The sequence below is a fragment of the Heterodontus francisci genome, chromosome 9, assembly GCF_036365525.1.
Source record: "Heterodontus francisci isolate sHetFra1 chromosome 9, sHetFra1.hap1, whole genome shotgun sequence".
Classification (NCBI taxonomy): domain Eukaryota; kingdom Metazoa; phylum Chordata; class Chondrichthyes; order Heterodontiformes; family Heterodontidae; genus Heterodontus; species Heterodontus francisci.
In genome coordinates, this window is record NC_090379.1 from 71,549,102 (window position 1) to 71,571,748 (window position 22,647).

Genomic DNA, 22,647 nt, shown 5'->3' on the forward strand with positions numbered 1-22,647 from the left:
AGACAGGGTTTCATGAACACATCACAGTCCCTAGCTCCCCAAAACGTTTCTTCAGCCATGTCAGTAATCTGAGTGTTGGATGCCTGGGCCTAATACGTGGCCCTTGTGTCCCAAATTCAAATTACTGGGATGTGTTGCAGGATGTATTTTTCTTATGTGCATTTATTTAACATATGCTTATTGATTACAAAGTATGTACATTTTGCACTGCTGGACTCAGCCAGGATGAAATAGGACGAGGTGCACAATCTTTTGCCCCACTTTGCCCAGATCCTCCGAAAAATAGGTGTGAGAGGTCTGAAAAATTGATGCCATTAACTTCAGTATCACATAGAGACATTCATGGTACATAGATATATTAGAAGTATTTAAAATGCAAAATATATATAGCTAGTTTCGAAACCTGTGCAAAAATAGCTTGGAAACCATTAATGAAATGACAGATTATGTACATCCCTCCTGCCATTATATAGGTTTCAATAGTTATTAATTGCACTTTAGTACTGTTGATCTCCACGTATGAGTATTAGCCTTGCAATTGTTTAAATTCCATGGTGTACTCCTTAAAATATGAATTTCTATATTTCTGTATTAAAAATCGACAGTTACTTTGTTTTTGGCCCACATTAATATATTCCTTTGCTTCCACGTATCTTTGTAGAGAGACTGGTCAGATAATCTGCACTCAGGTCTCTTGAGATAACTGCAAGCATCTGCTAAAGAGCCCTTGTACTTTTTCTTTCTTCCATTTTGGTAAGCAGCTGACCCATATTCTGCACCTCCCTTTGGACTCATGAAACCATAAGGTTCTTAACATTTTCATGCTGATCAGTGACTACTAATAGGTGTGCTTTACTTGCCATTTTGTCTACTAGCAGATAACTTTTAAGATCAATGTTTGTTTGTTTTTTGAAGCACCAGCCATTTCCATCCTAAGGTGTATTGACTAATGCCTCTTCCTCACAGCCTTGACCAATAGATTTCTAGACCTGTCCTGTTCAGGAGAGACAAAAGAAAAATTGCAGTACTAGTGCAATCCCACTTTTTGTGATCCTGTCAGGTGCAACTTTGTCTTCCATCAGTATGAAAGCAATATGTTGTATTTGTAAAACCATTATTATAAGAAGTAAGAAGTGAAGAAAAATTACTCGCTATTAACCACTATTTAAAAAGGTAACTACATACATTCTTCAAACAGATTTCACTATTTATTTTAAAATGGAATCCTATAACCCTACGCACTTGGCTGGCGTTGGAAGATATCCTAGTACATTTTGGGTTGAGAATCCACTGCAGAAACACATGTGCAAAGCCTTTTTCGTAAATGGCAGACTGTTTTTAGAAATGTGAAGTGAGACATTGAAATAGATTTATGAAGTCTAAGGGCAGAAGAGGCTAATGCCATGAGAGTGCAAGCATTGCTGCCATAGCAGCTCTGCCTTCATCTCTGCACATATGAACAGTTGATCCCTGTAGTCATATATAGCAGTAAACATTAATAACTTAACAGTCTGCAGACAGAACTGAAGATATGGAGCATTATTGAAGGATGGAATAGAGCAGGTGGCACTTTAATATGTTTAGTGTCATGGTTGACTCTAAAGACTAGTGGAATGAAATTACTTGAGGTTGGAAAGATTTAGGAAGTGAACTCATTTTGCTGTGCTCAGGAAATGCTACTGATCAGGCTCTCTGTGTCCCTTTTCTAGGTTGGAAAATATTAACCTTGAAGAAAATGACATGGTAAGCCTTTCTCTAAGGAGATTTTTTAATGTCAGTCTTATATCTTAGAGGCTTAAGCACAATTGAGTGGGTTTCCAGAGCTAAGAAGTGGGAAAAGATGAATTTGACACATAATGTACATTTCAGATGTTCTATAAAAATTCACTAATTCTATTCAATGTACTTTTTGTGTGTGACCATTAATTAAGACCTAAACCAAATAAAATCTGGTTGTATAACTGTCATATAAATGTTATTGATAGACATTGCAGGAATTACTGCATCGAATCAACAATGCAGATACAAGAAGAGCAGTTGACAAGAATGGGGATTTAATTGTGGATCGAATACACAAAACCAGGGAACGGAAGAAGAAAATAACTGCTGAAGAAATGAATGCAGTTATTGAGGAGAGGGATTCTGCCTTAGGAAGAGTATGTATGTTTAGTCCACTAAAGATTTATACCTTTAACCAACTACCTCGTCTCCTAACAGTGTTAACAACATAGTAAATATTAATTTTACAAGCAAAAAGTAGATACCAAAAAACAAAATCAACATATATTTATAATTTAAATTCTAATCTAAGGTTTGGAATTAATTCTCATAATGCTGTGTGACGACTCTACAGGATCCATACTTACAGTAGCGTTAAAAAAAAATCACGTAAGATGTTTTGCTTGAAGAGCACATCCTCCAGTATTGCTATGAAACGTGCTGTGTTTTCAAACTTGGTTGTGCTGGGTCTCTGCCGTTCCCAGGATTTTTCAGAATGCCTAATAAGGCATGGAACCCATAACCACCCTATACTAGTCAAAAGTTGTCGGGGTAGACGCACTCTCCTGGGAGTTCACACTTCCCAGCTCATTTAGGACCTGGTGAAATACTAGAGGGTAGTAAACCAAGTGAGATGTGAGGACCCTGAAGGTGGCAGGACAGGTAGATAAAGTGGTAAAGAAGCCATGTGGAATGCTTTCCTTTATTGGCCAAGATATAGAATACAAATGCAGGGATGCAATGCTGGAACTGTATAAAATGCTAGTTAGGCCACAGCTGGAGTATTGCGTTCAGTTCTGGTCACCACGTTACAGGAAGGACATCATTGCTCTGGAGATAGTACAGAGGAGATTTACATGAATGTTGCCAAGGCTTGAAAGTTGCAGTTTTGAGGAAAGATTGGATCGGCTAGGGTTGTTTTCCTTAGAACAGAGGAGGCTGAGGGGTGACTTAATTGAGGTGTACAAAATTATGAGGGGCCTAGATAGTGTAGACAGAGAGGTCAATTACTAGGGGTCACATATTTAAGGTGATTGGTCGAAGGATTAGAAGGGATATGAGGAAAAGCTTTTTCACCCAGAGGGTGGTGGATGTCTGGAATTCACTGCCAGGAACGGTGGTGGAGGGAGAAATCCTCAACTCATTTAAAAGGTCCCTGGACTTGCACCTGAAGTGCTGTAACCTGCAGGGCTATGGACCAGATGCTGGAAAATGGGATTAGAGTGGGAAGCTTGTTCTTTTGGCCGGCAAGGACACGATGGGCTGAATGGTCTCCTTCTGTGCTGTAATTTTTCGATGGTTCGATGCACTGGTCTCTCAGTGAAGTGCAGCCTAGACCTCAGGGGAAAAAAGAGTAGTTCATTAATTAAAAAATGTTGATTTTCCACCTGACACAGAGGAGCAAGGGGAGGTTGGCTGAAGTTTGTGGGCACCTGGGAATTACTACCCACAGTGCTAGACAGGCATTGAACTTTCCAGCTGCAAGGGGCAGGCAGGCGCCAGAGGTGTGCCCACAATGGTGCTTGGGACACCTGTTCCACGTAGATTGTGCCCTCCTGCTGATTGTGCAAGCTCTAATAGAGTCAGATCTTGATGTAACTGCCAGGATTGCATCCCAAGGATTTTCAGGGCCATAATATATTGATATTTAGGTCACTTTTTACTTCACCTATCCGAGTGTGAATTTGCCTCTGTAAATTCCAAAGTCATTTATTAGATTGCTGAGTAAACAGGCAAACTAGTTGGAATCTGTATGAAAACAAATATTTAAATCTAACCTCAAATATTTGAAATTTCATATTTCTTTCCATCAAAACACACACACATAGCTAAATATTGACATCTAGCTCCTCGAACATTATGCAGCTAAATCTTGAGCTGTATTTATTTACAACAGTTAACAGATGTATCACCACACGACGCTTCACTTGTTTTCACTTGTTTATGTGTGAAGTAAATGTCAAACTCAGCAGCAGGACAGAGCAAGACCCAGCCTTTTAGTGTTTGTGTTCTTATTGCTGATGTAGTGAGTGATAAAGTAGTTGTTACTGTCAGATTCATAAAAATATAAAGACTATTATATTTCTTCTGCTTTTCATTGTAAATTGTATAATGCACTTTTCTACAAAGGCAAAGATGTTATACCGTGAAATGTGCTATTACACATAGTTACACATAGAATAATTGGTCTCCTCCCATGGCAATAGTTTCTTTGAATATTCTTGTGTTGAACTGTTGCTAAAATGTCAGAGAGAGGTTCTTGAGCATCTAAATTCATGGACTTCATTGTGGAGGAATTGCTGGCACAGATTCAGTAATGCCAAAATCAACTTGCCTACAAAATACTCAGTGAAAGTTGTTTGGCACATGAATGAGGCAATGCAACTCTTATATGATTGAAGTGTAAGATAAACCACTTAGTTTCACCCCCATAATAGTTTTCTTGCTGCTATTTGTGTCAGATTGTATATTTTTTTTTATTCATTCATGGGATGTGGGCGTCACTGGCCAGGCCAGCATTTATTGCCCATCCCTAATTGACATTGAGAAGGTGGTGGTGAGCTGCTTTCTTGAACCGCTGCAGTCCATGTGGGGTAGGTATACCCACAGTGCTGTTAGGAAGGGAGTTCCAGGATTTTGACCCAGCGACAGTGAAGAAACGGCGATATAGTTCCAAGTCAGGATGGTGTGTGACTTGGAGGGGAACTTGCAGTTGGTGGTGTTCCCATGTATTTGCTGCCATTGTCCTTCTAGTTGGTAGAGGTTGCGGGTTTGGAAGGTGCTGTCTAAGGAGCCTTGGTGCATTGCTGCAGTGCATCTTGTAGATGGTACACACTGCTGCCACTGTCCGTCGGTGGTGGAGGGAGTGAATGTTTGTAGATGGGGTGCCAATCAAGCAGGCTGCTTTGTCCTGGATGGTGTCGAGCTTCTTGAGTGTTGTTGGAGCTGCACCCATCCAGGCAAGTGGAGAGTATTCCATCACACTCCTGACTTGTGCCTTGTAGATGGTGGACATGCTTTGGGGAGTCAGGAAGTGAGTTACTCGCCTCAGGATTCCTAGCCTCTGACCTGCTCTTGTAGCCATGATATTTGTATGGCTACTCCAGTTCAGTTTCTGGTCAATGGTAACCCCTGAGATGTTGATAGTGGGGGATTCAGCGATGGTAATGCTGTTGAATATCAAGGGGAGATGGTTCGATTCTCTCTTGTTGGAGATGGTCATTGCCTGGCACTTGTGTGGTGCGAATGTTACTTGCCACTTATCAGCCCAAGCCTGGATATTGTCCGGGTCTTGCTGCATTTCTGCACGGACTGCTTCAGTATCTGAGGAGTCACGAATGGTGCTGAACATTGTGCAATCATCAGCGAACATCCCCACTTCTGACCTTATGATTGAAGGAAAGTCATTGATGAAGCAGCTGAAGATGGTTGGGCCTACGACACCACCCTGAGGAACTCCTGCAGTGATGTCCTGGAGCTCAGATGATTGACCTCCAACAACCACAACCATTTTCCTTTGTGCTAGGTATGACTCCAGCCAGCAGAGGGTTTTCCCCCTGATTCCCATTGACCTCAGTTTTGCTAGGGCTCCTTGATGCCATACTCAGTAAAATGCTGCCTTGATGTCAAGGGCAGTCTCACCTCTTGAGTTCAGCTCTTTTGTTCATGTTTGAACCAAGGCTGTAATGAGGTCAGGAGCTGAGTGGCCCTGGCGGAACCCAAACTGAGCGTCACTGAGCAGGTTATTGCTAAGCAAGTGCTGCTTGATGGCACTGTTGATGACACCTACCATCACTTTACTGATGATAGAGAGTAGGCTGATGGGGCGGTTATTTGGCCGGGTTGGATTTGTCCTGCTTTTTGTGTACAGAACATACCTGGGCAATTTTCCACATTGCAGGGTAGATGCCAGTGTTGTAGCTGTACTGGAACAGCTTGGCTAGGGGCGCGGCAGGTTCTGGAGCACAGGTCTTCAATACTATTGCCGGAATATTGTCAGGGCCCATAGCTTTTGCAGTATCCGGTGCCTTCAGTCGTTTCTTGATATCACGCGGAGTGAATCGAATTGGCTAAAGTCTGCATCTGTGATGCTGGGGACTTCAGGAGGAGGCCGAGATGGATCATCAACTCGGCACTTCTGGCTGAAGATTGTTGCAAATGCTTCAGCCTTATCTTTCGCACTGATGTGCTGGGCTCCCCCATCATTGAGGATGGGGATATTTGTGGAGCCACCTCCTCCAGTTAGTTGTTTAATTGTCCACCACCATTCACGGCTGGATGTGGCAGGACTGCAGAGCTTAGATCTGATCCGTTGGTTATGAGATCGCTTAGCTCTGTCTATTGCATGCTGCTTACACAGTTTGGCATGCAGATAGTCCTGTGTTGTAACTTCACCAGGTTGACGCCTCATTTTGAGGTATGCCTGGTGCTGCTCCTGGCATGCCCTCCTGCACTCTTCATTGAACCAGGGTCGGTCTCCTGGCTTGATGGTAATGGTAGAGTGGGGATATGCCGGGCCATGAGGTTACAGGTTGTGGTTGAGTACAATTCTGCTGCTGCTGATGGCCCACAGCGCCTCATGGATGCCCAGTTTTGCATTGCTAGATCTGTTCGAAATCTATCCCATTTCGCACGGTGATAGTGCCACACAACACGATGGACGGTATCCTCAATGTGAAGGCAGGACTTAGTTTCCACAAGGACTGTGCGGTGGTCACTCCTACCAATACAGTCATGGACAGAGGCATCTGCAGCAGGCAGATTGGTGAGGACGCGGTCAAGTATGTTTTCCCCTCTTGGTTCCCCCACCACCTGCCGCAGACCCAGTCTAGCAACTATGTCCTTTAGGACTCGGCCAGCTCGGTCAGTAGTGGGGCTACCGAGCCACTCTTGGTGATGGACATTGAAGTCCCCCACCCAGAGTACATTCTGTGCCCTTGCCACCCTTAGTACTTGCTCCAAGTGGTTTTCAACATGGTGGAGTACTGAGTCATCAGCTGAGGGAGGGCGGTAGGTGGTAATCAGTAGGAAGTTACCTTGCCCATGTTTGACCTGATGCCATGAGACTTCATGGGGTCCGGAGTCGATGTTGAGGACTCCCAGAGCAACCCTCCCTCCTGTATACCACTGTGCCACCACCTTTGCCACATACCCAGGGATAGTGATTACAGTGTCTGCGACATTGTCTGTAAGGTATGATTCCGTGAGTATGACTCTGTCAGGCTGTTGCTTGACTAGTCTGTGGGACAGATCTCCCAACTTTGGCACAAGCCCCCAGATGTTAGTAAGGAGGACTTTTCAGGGTCGACAGGACTGGGCTTGCGGTTGTCGTTTCCGGTGCCTCGGTCGATGCCGGGTGGTCCGTCCGGTTTCATTCCTTTTTATTAACTTTGTAGCGGTTAGGTATAACTTAGTGGCTTGCTTGGCCATTTAAGAGGGCATGTAAGAGTTAACCACATTGCTGTGGGTCTGGAGTCACATGTAGGCCAGACCAGGTAAGGACAGCAGATTTCCTTCCCTAAAGGACATTGGTGAACCAGATGGGTTTTTACAACAATCGACAATGGTTTCATGGCCATCATTAGACTAGCTTTTAATTCCAGATTTATTAATTAAATTCAAATTCCACCGTCTGCTGTGGTGGGATTCGAACCCATGTCCCCAGAGAAATACCCTGGGTCTCTGGGTTACTAGTCCAGTGATAATACCACTACGCCACCGCCTACCCTGTCCACTCTTGAGCGAGTTTGGTAGTTGCTTTATTTTTGCTCGAGAAAACTGTGTGCTATGATGCTATGGAAGATGGCGGGATCCCCAAGGACACATTGTACAGCGAGCTCGTCACTGGTATCGGACCCACCGACCGTCCATGTCTCTGCTTTAAAGACTTCTGCAAACGCAACATGAAGTCTTGTGACATTGATCACAAGTCGTGGGAGTCAGTTGCCAGCGATCGCCAGAGCTGGCGGGCATCCATAAAGGTGGAGCTAAAGTGTGGCGAGTCGAAGAGACTTAGCAGTTGGCAGGAAAAAAGACAGAAGCGCAAGGGGAGAGCCAACTGTGTAACAGCCCCGACAACCAATCTTATCTGTAGCACCTGTGGAAAAGTCTGTCACTCTCGAATTGGCCTTGATAGCCACTCCAGGCGCTGCTTCACAAACCACTGACCACTTTCAGGCGCTTACCCATTGTCTCCCGAGACAAGGAGGCCAAAGAATGATTGGCAGAGAAGTGATGCAAGTGGAGTCCCCAATCTCTTGTCCTCTCACAGTGTATGAGGAGCAAGCCCTGGAATTGTTCAAAACACAGGCAGTAGAGGAAATGGGAGTGAGTGAGGACAGAGGGTAAGGGCCAACTTCATGTTATGACAATCTGCTTCTTTCCCTTCAGTGCGATTGGATGAAACACAAAATAGTTACCTAACCAAACATTCAAGTATCTCCTTCCACTAAAAGTCAACTGTGACCTGTGCTCCTCAGCAGCCCACTGTAATTTCTTCTTTGCTTCTGCTCCCCTTTATTTGGCTGAACCCCGAAATAAATGCATTGTGGTAACTCCCAGCAAACCGTGCGTAAACCTGAAATGATTTAATGCTGCTGATCAGATACCAATTAAACACTGAAACAGCAAAACACTTTTCTCTTCATGAAGGTAATAGAATTGCCCAAGGCAGCACAGGTTGCTATTTGTGCGCAATCTATAACTTCCTGTGTGTGTAAACTATAATTTTTTGGGAATTCTGGCATTTTGTAAAACAATGGCTGCAAGTCTTTGTAAGCATATGAAGAGGCTACTCTAGCAAGCAAGGCATTATTTACTTGATTAATACATTTATACACATCTGATTGGTTTATTTTGTACCTTTCATCAGATGCAGCCTGATATGCCCTTGAGTCATAAAAATTGAGAACTGTTGAGACTTTCACAGGCACTGGACAGTGCAGTGAGAGAGAATACCTGTGAGTAATTTCTAAATACCTCTAGTGCTGCCTGATCTGCCTGGCCTGTCAGAATTATTCCTCCTCCAAATAACATAGATGCTGCCAGACCTGCTGAGTGACTCCAGCATTTCTTGTTTTTGTTGTTGAACATAGATCGAGGGTTGAGTTCCAAGGAAACACCATTTTGCCTTTCAGGAAATGTCGACTGGTAAATAAAGTTGTCTTCACAGCAGAAGACATAAAATCCAGGAAACGGCACTGTTAATAGCCACTAGTGTGGTTGGGGAGGGTTTAAATAAAATTGGCAGGGGGATGGGCACCAGCATATGGAAGTAAAAAAAGAGGAATAAGGTGCATAAAGTGTCAGTGCTGGATAGTACTAGAGAAGGAAGTGTCACCATATTACATAGGAGCAGACTAAGAACGACTACGAGGAATGAAAAGACAGGCTTAGAATGTGCATTTACAGTCATGCAAACTGTGGTGAATAAAGTTGATGAGCTTCAAGCACAAATAGCTATGTAGCAATATAATGTAGTAGCAAGAACGGGAATGTGGCTTTAAAATAGTGAGGACTGGGTGCTTAATATTCCAGGATTAAAAGTGTTCCGAAAAGATAGGGAAGGAAAAAAGAGAGGTGGGTGGCAGTACTGATTAGGGAAGGCATAGTAATGTTGGCAAGGGAGGATGTCCTTGAGGGGGCAAGGACAGAATCCATTCAGTAAGAGTTGAGAAACAAAAAGGGTATGATCACGCTACTGGGAGTATTCTGCAGCCTTCCAAATAGTGAGAGAAATAGAGGAGCAAAACTGCAGGGAAATCAGAGATGTACAAGAATTACAGAGAGGTGATATTGGGGGACTTCAATTACCCAAATATCGATTGGGATAATAAAGTAAAGGATAAAGAGGGGAAGGAATTTCTGAAATGTGCTCATGAGAGCTTCCTTGACCACTATGTTCTCAGTCCAACTAGGAAGGAGGCATTGCTGGATCTGGTGCTGGGGAACTAGGTGAGGCAAGTGGATCAAATGTCTGTGGAGGAACACTTGGATGAGTCATCATTATATCATAAGGTTTAGATTAGTAACGGAGAAGAGCAAGGAACAATGTAAAGTCAAACTCCTAATTTGGAAGAGGGCTGACTTCAGTGGGATGAGAGAGGATCTAGCCAGGGTAAAATGAAAGCAAAGATTGACAGGAAAAACTGTAATTGAACAATTGGGTGATCTTTAAGGTGGAGATGTTTCAGATACATGCTAGGTACATTCCAATAAGTAGGAAAGGTAGGGGAAACAAAGCCAGGGCTCCTTGGATGACCAGGGAGATAGAGAATATAATGAAACAAAAAGAAGATGGTGTAGGATGCATGCCAGGTGAATTCATCAAATGAGCACCAGTCCAAATACAATAAGTTGAGAGGGAAGGGGAGAGGAAAATAAGACTGGCGAAGAAAGTTTGAGGATAGAATGGCAGTTAACATGAAAGGGAACCCAAAAATCTTCTACTGGCATGTAGATGGTAAGTGGGTAGTAAGAGGTGGGGTGGGTCCTATTGGGGACAAAGAGGGTGATATGTGCTTAGATCCGGAAGACACGTTGAGAATGCTTAATAGGTACTTTGTATTGGTGTTCGCAAAGGAGGAAGATGCTGACAAAACATTAGTAGAAGTGGAGATATTAGAGGTAATGGATGAGGTGAAAATTGTTACGTAGGATGTACTAGAAAGGCTGGCTATGCTTAAGAGTGGATAAGTTGCCTGACTTTTGGATAAGGCTTGCATCCAAGGTTGCTAAAGGAAATGGGGTAGAGATAGCGGAAAGGTTTGCCATAATTGTCCAATCTTCCCTAGATGCACGGGGAGGTATCAGAGGATTGGAGAGTGACAAATGTGACACCCTTATTCAAGAAAGGGTGCAAGGACATTCCCAGTAACTACAGTCCAGTCAATTTAAAATCAGTAGTGGGTAAGATTTTAGAAACAATGATCAGAGGAAAAAAATCAACAGGCACTTGGAGAGGCTTGAGTTAATTAAGGAGAGCCAGCAGAGATTTCGAAAAGGCAGATCATGCTTGACGAATCTATTTGAATTTTTTGATGAAGTTGAGAAGTTTGAAGAAGGGAAAGCAATGGATATTGTCTATATGGATTTTAAGAAAGTGTTTGACAAAGCGCCACATAAAAAGCTGGTTAACAAAATTGAGGCTCATGAAGCAGGAACATAAGAACATCAGACTTGGGGACAGGAGTAGGCCATTTGTCCCTTTGAGCCTGCTCTGCCATTCGATAAGATCATGGCTGATTTGGTTGTGGTCTCAGCTCCACTTTCCTGTCTGGCCCCCATAACCCTTGACTCCCTTAGCTATCAAAAATCTATCTAACTCAGCCTTGAATAATTTCGATAACCCAGCTTCCACTGTTTTCTGGGGAAGAGAATTCCACAGACTAACGACCCTTTGAGAAAAAAATTCTCGTCATTTCTGTCTTAAAAGGTAGCCCTCTTTTTCATAAACTGTGTCCCCTGGTTCTAGTCTTACAAGAGGAAACATCCTCCTGGTATCCACTCTTATCAAGCCCCCTCAGGATATTATATGTTTTAATAAGAGCACCTCTCTTTCTTCTAAACTCCAATGGGTATAGGTCCAATCTGTTCAACCTTTCTTCATAAGATAACACCTTCATCCCCAGAATTAGTCAAGTGAATCTTCTCTGAACTGCCTTTAACACAATTATATCCTTTTTCAAACAAGGAGACCAAAACTGTACACAGTACTCCGATGTGGTCTCACCAAAGTCCTGTACAGCTGCAGTAAACCTTTCCTACTTTTATACTCTATCTCTTGCAATAACTGCCAACATTTCATTTGCCTTCCTAATCACTTTCTGTACCTGCAATCTCTCTCCATTTAAATAGTATACAGCTTTTCTATTCTTCCTGCCAAAGTGGACAAGTTCACATTTTGCCACATTATACCCCATCTGCCAAATTTTTGCCCACTCACTCAACCTAACTATATCCCTTTGTAGACTCTTTCCCTCCTCTTAGCAACTTCTTTTCCTTCCTATCTTGGTGTCATCAGAAAATTTAGCTACCTTCATTCAAGTCATTGATATAAATTGTAAATAGTTGAGGCACTCCACTAGTTACAGCTTGCCAACTCAAAAATGCCCCATTTATCTCTACTCTGCTTCCTGTTAACTAACCAGTCCTTCATCCATGCTAATATGTTATCCTCTACACCACGTGCTCCTATCTTGTATAGTAACTTTTGATGTAGCACCTTATCAAATGCCTTTTGAAAATCCAAGTACACCACATCTACAGGTTCCTCTCTATCCACCTTGTTTGTTACTTGCTCGAAGAACTCTAATGAATTAGTTAAACATGATTTCCCTTTCACAAACCATGTTGGCTCTGTCTGATCCCATTATGATTTTCTATATCCTGCTGCAACCTCCGTAATAACGAATTCTAGTAATTTCCCTATGACAGATGTTAGGCTAATTGGCCTATAGTTTCCTGCTTTCTGTCTCCCTCCTTTCTTGAATAAATGTGTTACATTTGCTGTTTTCCAATCCACTGGGACTCTTCCAGAATCTAAGGAATTTTGAAAGATTATAACCAAAGCCTCTACTATCTCTGCAGCCACTTCTTTCAAGACCCAAGGATGCAGGCCATCTGGTCCCGGAGACTTGTGAGCCTTCAGGTCGAATAGTTTTCCCAGCAACTTTTCTGTGGTGACGGTGATGGTGTTAAGTTCCTCCCCCCACTTCTTGATTTTCAATTCTCTTTGGAAGGTTTTCTAAGTCTTCTACAGTGAAGACACAAAATAACTGTTCAAAGCCTCTGCCATTTCCTTGTTTTCCATTATCAATTCCCTGGATTCACTCTCTAGAGGACCAAAACTAACTTTAGTTACTCTTTTCCTATTTAAACACTTGTAGAAACTTTTACTGTCTGTTTTACGTACAGCAAGCATTTAGGAAGGCGAATGTGTATGTTGGCCTTCATTGTAAGAGGATTTGAATACAGGAGCAAGGATGTCTTACTGCAGTTATACAGGGCCTTGGTAAGACCACATCTGGAGTATTGTGAGCAGTTTTGGTCTCCTTTTCTGAGGAAGGATGTTCTTGCCATGGAGGGAGTGCAAACAAGATTTACTAGGCTGATTCCTGGAATGTCAGGATTGACGTATGAGGAGAGATTGGGTCGACTAGGCCTATATTCACTAGAGTTTAGAAGAATGAGAGGAGGTCTCGTAGAAACCTACAAAATTCTAACAGGACTAGACCAGCTAGATGCAGGGAGGATATTTCCGTTGGCTGGGGAGTCCAGAACCAGGGGTCACAGTCTCAGGATACGGGGTATGCCATTTAGAACCGAGATGAGCAGAATTTTCTTCACTCAGAGGGTGGTGAACCTGTGGAATTCTCAACTGCAGAAGGCAGTGGAGGCTGTCACTAACTATGTGCAAGAAGGAGATAGATATATTTCTTAATGTCAAAGGGATCAAGGGATATGGGGAGAAAGCGGGAACAGGGTACTGAATTAGACGATCAGCCATGATCTTTTTTGAATGGCGCAGCAGGCCAAAAGGGCCAAATGACCAACTTCTGCTCCTATTTTCTATGTTTTATATTACTAGCTTGTTTTCTCTCACTCTACTTTCTCCCTCATTATTATTTTTGCGTCATTCTTTGCTGGTTCTTAAAATCTGTTTAATTTTTTGACCTACCACTAATTTTTGCAGATTTGTAAAGTGTTTTTTTCAATTTGATACTATACTTACCTTCCTGATTTAGCCATGGATGATGCATCATTCTCAAAGAATCTTTCTTTCTCACTGGGATAAATCTTTGCTGAGAGTTATTAAATATCTCCTTAAAAGTCTGCCATTGCATCTCTACTGTCCTACCTTTTAATCTAGTTGCCCAGTTCACTTTAGCTAGCTCTGCCTTCATACCCATGTAATTACCTTTATTTAGGTTTAAATCACTCAACTTAGACCCACACTTCTTCCCTTCAAACTGAACATGAAATTTCATCATGTTATGTTTGCCGTTGCATAGAGGCTCCTTTACCATGAGGTTGTTGATTAATCCTGTCTCATTGCACATTACAAGGTCTAGAATAGTCTGTTCTTTGGTTGCTTCTAGAACATACTGCTCTAAGAAATTGTCCCAAATACACTCTATGAACTCATTTTCCAGGCCACCTTTGCCGATCTGATTTGCCCAATCTATGTAGATTAATGTCATCCATGATTATTGTACCTTTCTGACACACCCCATTTATTTCTTCCTGTATACTCTGCCCGACAGTGTAGCAACTGTTAGGGGGCCTATAAACTAGTCCCACAAGTGACCTCTTACTTTCCTATTTCTTATCTTTACCCAAACTGATTTGACATCTTGCTCTTCCGAACTAAGATCATCTCTCACTACTGCACTAATGGCATTCTTAATTAACAAAGCTGCCCCCATCACCTTTTCCTAGCTTCCTGTCTTTTTGAAATGTCGAATACCCTTCAATATTCAGGTCCCAGCCTTGGTCACTTTGCAACCATGTCTGTAATGGCTATCAGGTCATACATATTTATTTCTATCTGTGCTAACCATTCTTCCATTTTGTTATGAATGCTGCGCACATTTAGATACAGAGCCTTTAACTCTGTCTTTTTACCATTTCTGCAATCTTTGGCCTTATCTGCTGGTGCAGTCTTACATTTGTACACTCTATCCCTTCCTGCCACACTCTAGTTACCCAAATCGCTACCCTGCTCTGTTGCCTCATTGTTTCCATTTGATTTACCACATCTCCTCTCACATGATCTTTTCCTCCCATTATTTAGTTTAAAGCCCTCTCTACCGCTCTAGTTATACGACTCGCCAGAACACTGATCTTGGCATGGTTCAGATGAAGACCGTCTCAATGGTACAGCTCCCACTTTCCCCAGTACTGATGCCAGTGCCCCATAAATCGAAACCCATTTCTCCCACACCAATCTTTGAGCCACACATTTAACTCCCTAATCTTATTTATTCTGCGCCAGTTTGCTCATGGCTCAGGCAATAATCCAGAGATTATTACCTTTGCGGTTCTGCTTTTTAATTTAGCCCCTAGCTGCTCCCTATACAGAACCTCTTTCCCAGCCCTATCTATGTCGTTGGTATCCACGTGGACCACGACAACTGGATCCTCTGCCTCCCACTGCAGGTTCCTCTCCAGCCCTACACTGATGTTCTGAACCCTGGCACTGGGCGGGCATCACAGCCTTCTGGACTCTCGCTCTCGGCTGCAAAGCACTGCGTCCATTCCCCTGACTATATTATTTCCTACTACCATTATTTACTTCACCTGCTTGAATGGCTTCCTGTACCACAGTGCCATGGTCAGTTTGTTCATCCACCCTGCAGCCCTCGCTCTCGTCCATACAAGCTGAAAGAACCTCAAACCTGTTGGACAATTGCAAGAGCTGAGACCCCTTCACTTCTGCTTTTTCAATCCCCTTACCTGCCTCAGTTGCAGTCACACACCCCTGTCCCTGACTACCGACCAAATCAGAAGACATTATCCTATGGGATATGGCTGCTTTCTGGAATAAAGTGTCCAGGTAACTTTCCCTCTCCCTGATGCGATGCAGTGTCCATAGTTTGGCTTCCAGCTCATCTATTTTGAGCCAAAGCTCCTTGAGCAGTAGACACTTACTGCAGACATAGTTGCCGTGGATCACATTGGTGTCCACAAGCTCCTGCATACTGCAGCTACAATGCATCACCTACCCTGCCATCCTTACTGTGTTTTAATTAACAAATTAATTAATTATTTTCATTTTTTTTAATTAATGTCTCTCCTCACCAGCATTTACTGTTCTAATCTAAACCTTGGTAATGCAATGATGGGCGGATGAATTGAACAGGTATTTTGCATCAGTCATCACTATTGAGGATCCAAGTAACATCCCAGATATAGCTGCAGATCAGGAAACGGAAGGGATGGAGGAACTCAAGACAATTACAATCACCAGGGAAGTGGTACTGAGCATACTGTTGGAGCTGCGGGCTGACAGGTCCCGGGTCCTGATGGACTTCATCCCAGGGCTAGTGAGATAGTTGATGCGTTAGTTTTAATTTTCCAAAATTCCCCAGATTCGGGGAAGGTTCCTTTAGATTGGAAAATAGCAAATATAATTCTTTTATTCAGAAAGGGAGGGAGTCAGAAAGCAGGAAACTACAGGCCAGTTAGCTTAACATCTGTCTTAGGGAAAATGTTAGAAGCTATTACTAAAGATGTTATAGTAGGGCACTTGAAAAAAATCAAGGTAATCAGGCAGAGTCAACATGGTTTTGTGAAAGGGAAATCATGTTTAACCAATTTATTGGAATTCTTTGACAAAGTAGCGTGTGCTGTGGATAAACAGGAACCGGTAGATGTTTATGTGCCACATTAAGGGTTATTGTGAAAAATAGGAGCGCATGGTGTAGGGGGTAACATTTTGGCATGGATAGAAGATTGGCTAGCTAACAGGAAACAGAGAGTAGGCATAAATGGGTCATTTGTGGTTGGCAAGATGTAACGAGTGGTGTGACACCGGGATCACTGCTGGGGCCTTCACTTTTATAATTTATCTTAATGACTTGGATGAAGGGACTGAAAGTATGGATGCTAAATTTTCTGATGACACAAAAATAGGTAAGTTGTGAAAAGGACATGAGGCTACAAAGGGATATGGATAGGTTAAGTGAGTGGGCAAATGGATTATAATGTGGGGAAATGTATAATTATCCATTTTGGCAGGAAGAATAAAAAAGGAACATATCTAATGGTGAGAGATTGCAGAGCTCTGAGATGCAGAGGGATCTGGGTGTTCTTGTGCATGAATCGCAAAAGGTTAGTATGCAGTTACAGCAAATAATTTGGAAAGCTAATAGAATGTAGTTGTTTATTGCAAGGGGAATTAAATACAAAAGTTGGGAGGTTATGCTTCAGTTATACACATCTGGAGTACTGTGTACAGTATTGGTCGTCTTATTTAAGGAATTAAATACGTTGGAAGCAGTTCAGAGAAGGTTTCCTCGACTAATACCTGGAATTGGCAAGTTGTCTGATGAGGAAAGGTTGGACAGGCTAGACTTGTATATGCTGGGGTTTAGAGCAGTAAGAGGCAACTTGATTGAAACATATAAGATTTTGAGGGGTCTTGACAGGGTGGATGTGGAAAGGATGTTTCCTCTTGTGGGAGAATCTAGAACTAGGGGTCACTGTTTAAAAATAAGGGGTCGCCCGTTTAAGATCGAGATGAGGAGAAATTCTTTCTCTGAGGGTCGTGAGTCTTTGGAGCTCTCTTCCTCAAAAGGCAGTGGAAGAAGTGTCTTCAAATATTTTTAAGGCAGAGGTAGATGGATCCTTGATAAGCAAGGGGGTGAAAGGTTATTGGGGGTAGGCGGGAAAGCGGAGTTGAGGTTACAATCAGATCAGCCATAATATTATTGAATGGCGGAGCAGGCTTGAGGTGCCGAGTGGCCTCCTCTTGCTCCTAGTTCTAATGTCCATAATAAGCTTTACCACTTAAAAATATAACAAAACAGTAGACTCACTAGCTTCTTTCTGCCCTTCTGCTTGCGTGCTTTAATTAGTTATAAGGTGGCTCCTTTAAAAAAGAAATTTTATTTTACATTTTTCTAATTTACAGCTCGTAACACATGTACCCTAACAGCAGTGTACTAATCTAGCTATTTACAAATATTCCTTGACAGCAGTTACTCACCAGCCAATCACCTTACAGCTTTCCCTGTGATGTCACTGTTTGATTCTTTTTTCAAATTCAGTCAGCACGCGCCGACTTCTGAAGCTCCCTCGCAGGTCTGGTTCCTCTCTGCTCCCTGAAGGTAGATCCAGGCCCCGTGCCTCGCTCTGTATTTATCTGCTTCTGCTGTTAGGTGCTCCCACACAGGTCTAGTTCCTGTCTGCTCCCTGAATGTATGTGGAGGGTCAGTGTTGGCTTGGATTTAAAAAAATTGGCTTAAGGACAGAAAACAGCAGTGGCTGTTTTTCAAACTAGAGGATGGTAGACAGTGGTGTTTCCCCAAGGTTCAGGGTTAGGAGCACTGCTTTTTTGTGATATACATAAATGACTTGGATCTTGGAATACAGAGTAAAATTTCAAAATTTGTTGATGATGCCAAACTTAGAGGTGTTACAAACAAATGAGGATGATACCAGCCAACTGCAACAGGACATAAGATAAGTTAGCAGAATGGGCAGAGAAGTGGCAGATGGAGTTTAATACAGAGAAGTGTGAGATGATGCATTTGGCAAAAGAGATAGGGAAAGGCAATATAGACTTAATGGCACAGTTCTAAAGAGTGTGCAGGGACAGAGGGATCTGGGGGTGCTTGTGCATAGATCTTTGAAGATGGCAGGACATTTTGAGAGCATAGCCAGTTAAACATATGGAAGGATAGATATGGCTTGATAGATAAAGGTATTGAGTACAAACGGGAAGTTATGCTGAACCTTTATGAAGCTCTGGTTAGGCCCCAACTAGAGTATTGCACCTGGTTCGGGTCAACAAGCTCTAGGAAGGATTTGAGGGTGCAGAGGAGATTTACCAGCCTGGTTCCAGGGATGAGGAATTTTAGCTGCAAGGTTAGGTTGGAGAAGCTGGGCTTTTTCTCCTTGGAACATAGAATATTAAGGGGAAATTCGATGGAGGTGTACAAGATTATGACAGGTTTAGATAAGATAAAAGAAGAAAAGCTGTTCCCATTAGCTGATGGTACAAGACGAGGGGACACAGATTTAAGGTTTTGGGCAAGAGATGCAGCTCGTTTACAAAATTGAGCCTCATGGAATTGGAGGGTCAGTATCAACTTGGATAAAAAAATTGGAATGACCTCTCCCCCAAATCATTTATTCATAGATAAGTGATCACTACTGATTCCTTTCGTGCTCCCTACTCTGGTCCATTCATCTTTTCATCTATATCTGCAAATTAAACCCCATAAGACTCACCTTTGCCTGATTTGCTTCACTGCCTGATTTGTTTCACCTTCACCACAAAAGGAACTATGTTCATTACTATAGAATCTAGTAATATGTTTGTCTCCATACAATGCTTACTTGTCCCAGTACAGCTTTAGGTCAGATCCCTGGTGTTCATTCATCCTTGTTCTAGGAGCTGAGTCCTCAGACCTAGGCATCATAGAATGGTTACAGCACAGAAGGAAGCCATTCAGCCTGTAGTGTCTGTTCCAGCTGTCTGTAAGAGCAACTTACCTAGTACCACTCTCCCGCCTATTCCCCATCGCCCTGTAAGTTTTTTCTCTTCAAATAATTATCCAATTTTCCTCTGAAGCTCTCGATTGAATCTGTTTCCACCACACTCTCAGGCAGTGCATTCTAGATCCTAACCACTTGCTGCGTAAAAAAAAGTTTTTCCTCATGTCGCCATTGCTTCTTTTGCCAATCACCATAAATCTGTGCCCTCATGGTTCTCGATCCTTCTGTGAATGGGAACAGTTTCTCCCTATCTACTCTGTCCAGACCCCTCATAATTTTGAACGCTTCCATCAAGTCTCCTCTTAATCTCTTTTCCAAGGAGGACAGACCCAGCTTCTCCAATCTATCCATGTAGTTGAAGTTCCTCATCCCTGAAATAATTCTAGTGAATCTTTTCTGCACTCTCTCTAATGCCTTCACATCCTTCCTAAAGTGTGGTGCTGAGAATGTGACACAATTCTCCAGTTCAGGCTGAAATAGTGTTTTATACAGGTTTATCATAATTTCCTTGCTTTTGTACTCAATGGCCCTACTTTTAAAGTCCAGGATCCCATATGATTCTGTATACTGTATTAACCACTTTCCCGACTTGCGTGCCACCTTCAATGATTTATGCTCATATAAATTCCATTGCCACTTGTCCCCTCATTCCACCAGCCTGTCTATGACCTTTTGAACTTTATCACTATCCCCCTCACAGTTCACAATACTTCCAAATTTTTGTGTCATCCACAAATTTTTTAAATTGTGCATTGTATACCGAAGTCTCTGTCATTAATATCTATCAAGAAAAGCAGGGATCCAAACACCAACCTCTGGAAAAGCCACCTTCAGTCCGAAAAGCAACCATTGACCATTACAAGTGGGGGATAGAATTTAATGCAGGTAAGTGAAGTGTGTAGCGACTGAGGTGGAAGGAGTGCACTATCTTTTCTAGTCCTACTTCTCCACAGGTCACAACATATATTTTTTAAAATGTTTACCCAGTTACGATCAATCATATACTGTACTTTTTATCCCAGAATAAAATGCACTAACCAGGTTGCTTTAATAAACAACAAAATTATCAGTATATTATCAAACAAGTCTTATCCAATAATGCATGAACACACAGATTGAAATATGAAAGTTCCCTTTTAAAATACTCCACACACAAACTCACACACACAGAAAAATATAAAGAAATTCTCTCTGCACAGCTCTGTTACAAAAAAAGACAAAAAGGAAAGAATACTTTGGCCAAATACTTGCTAATTCTTGAATAATAAAGAGGAGATATGGAAGGATGTCAGTTGTCCCTTTTGGTATGGTGTCTGGGTATAGAGTGACAGGTCACTGAGGTCTTCTCAGAAGCAGTTCGTTCTGGAGATGTCGAAAAATAGTCCAGTAGGCTTTCCAGGAGAAATGCAGCATCAGGGGCTTCCGCTATCACACTCCGGTTTTGTAGTGTTTTTCAAAGACAGGAGGAAAGAGGAGCTGACACACTGGACCTCTCAGGGTCTCATAGAGAGGTGTAGGAAAAATGAGCTGGGTTTTTTTCCTTAGCAGGTTGATCTTTAACTGCTTTTCAAACACTGTCCACACCCCAACTGAACCAAAACAATATCTCAGAAGCAAAACCCCCAACTGTTAGTCAGAACCTCCTGACCCTCATAAATCTTAACATGTCACTTCTCTGTAAACATCTTCCCCAGATCACCAAGGTTTCTGTTGTTTATTTATCTTAGGCATGTGACATCCAGTAAAGGTTGTTTTCAAATACAACGCCTCGGTGTCCTTTCAGTGAACTGTCAATAACAAAACAAAGTCCAGCATCAATGAAATCTTCAGCCTTCCAAAATCGAATCCATTTCCACCATTTAAATATAAATCCTCAAAAAAATTTAACAAAAAATGGAAGCACATTCGTTTTTTTTATTCATTCATGTGATACGGGCATCACTGGCTAGGCCAGCATTTATTGCCCATCCCTAATTGCCCTCGAGAAGGTGCTTGTTCTACAGCTGGAATATTGTCAGCCTTTGCTGTATTCATTGCATTCAGCCATTTCTTGATATCATCACGTGGAGTGAATCGAATTGGCTGAAGACAGGTATCTGTGATGCTGGGAATATCAGAAGGAAATTGAGATTGAGCATCCACTCGGCACTTCTGGCTGAAGATGGTTGCAAATGCTTCAGCCTTGTCTTTTGCACTGACATGCTGGGCTCTGCATCATTGAAGCTGAGGGTGTTTGTAGAACAGCCTCCTCTAGTTAGTTGTTTAAATGATCTGATCTGTTGGTTGTGGGATCATTTAGCTCTGTCTATAGCATGCCGCATCTGCTGTTGAACCTACATGTAGTCCTGTGTTGTATCTTGACCAGCTTGGCATCTCATTTTGAGGTATGCCTGGTGGTGCTCCTGGCATGCTCTCCCATACTCCTCATTGAACTAGGGTTGGTCCCCTGGCTTGATCGTAATAGTAGCCTGAAGGATATGCTGGGCTATGAGGTTACAGATTGTGGTTGAATACAATTCTGTTGCAGCTCATGGCCCACAGCGCCTCACGGATGCCCAGTTTTGACTTGTTAGATCTATTCTGAATCTGTCCTGTTTAGCACGATGGTAGTGCCACACAACACAGTGGAGGGTGTCCTCAGCGTGAGGATGGGATTTCATCTCCACAAGGACTGTACGGTGGTCACTCCAACCAATATAGTCATGGACAGATGTATCTGTGACAAATAGATTGATGAGGATGAGGTCAAGTAGGTTCGCTTATCACCTGCTGCAGGCCCAGACTGACAGATACGTCCTTCAGGACTCAGCCAGCTCGATCAGTGGTAGTGCTATTGAGCCACTCTTAGTGATGGACATTGAAGTCCCTGACCCAGAGTACATTCTGTGCCCTTGCTTCCCTCAGTGCTTCTTCCAAGCGGTGTTCAACATGGAGGAGCACTGATTTATCAGCTGAGGTGGGGGGGGGGGGTGCAGTAGGTGGTAATCAGCAGGAGATTTCCTTGTCCATGTTTGATCTGATGCCAAGAGACTTCATGAGATCTCGAGTCAATGTTGAAGACTCCCAGGGCCACTTCCTTCCAACTGTATACAACTGTGCTGCTGCTTCTGGTGGATCTGTGCTGCTGCCAGACAGGAAGTACAGGATGGTGATGGAAGAGTCTGGGACATTGGCTATATTCAGTGAGTATGACCATGTCAAGCTATTGCTTGACTAGTCTGTGGGGCAGCTCTCCCAATTTTGTCTCAAGTCCTCAGATGTTAGTGTGGAGGACTTTGAAGGCTCAACTGGGCAGGGTGTACCTTTGTCGTTTCCGGTGTCTAGGTTGATGCCTGGTGGTCCGTCCGGTTTTATTCTTCTTTGACTTTTCTGTAGCAAGTTGATACAACTGTGTGGCTTGCTAGGCCAGTTCAGAAGGCACTTAAG

The 22,647-nt window shown here is 42.8% G+C and overlaps 1 protein-coding gene across 14 annotated transcripts in view; it reads left to right on the forward strand.

The window, feature by feature from the left end:
- Nucleotides 1-22,647, forward strand: part of mipol1 (mirror-image polydactyly 1) — a 383,877-nt gene that overhangs the window by 165,034 nt on the left and 196,196 nt on the right. For all 14 annotated transcript variants that reach the window (XM_068038331.1, XM_068038333.1, XM_068038330.1 and 11 more), the window contains 2 exons: nucleotides 1,710-1,743; nucleotides 1,986-2,156. In XM_068038331.1, coding sequence (XP_067894432.1) covers nucleotides 1,710-1,743; nucleotides 1,986-2,156 — 205 coding nt within the window. The remainder of the gene's footprint in view (nucleotides 1-1,709; nucleotides 1,744-1,985; nucleotides 2,157-22,647) is intronic.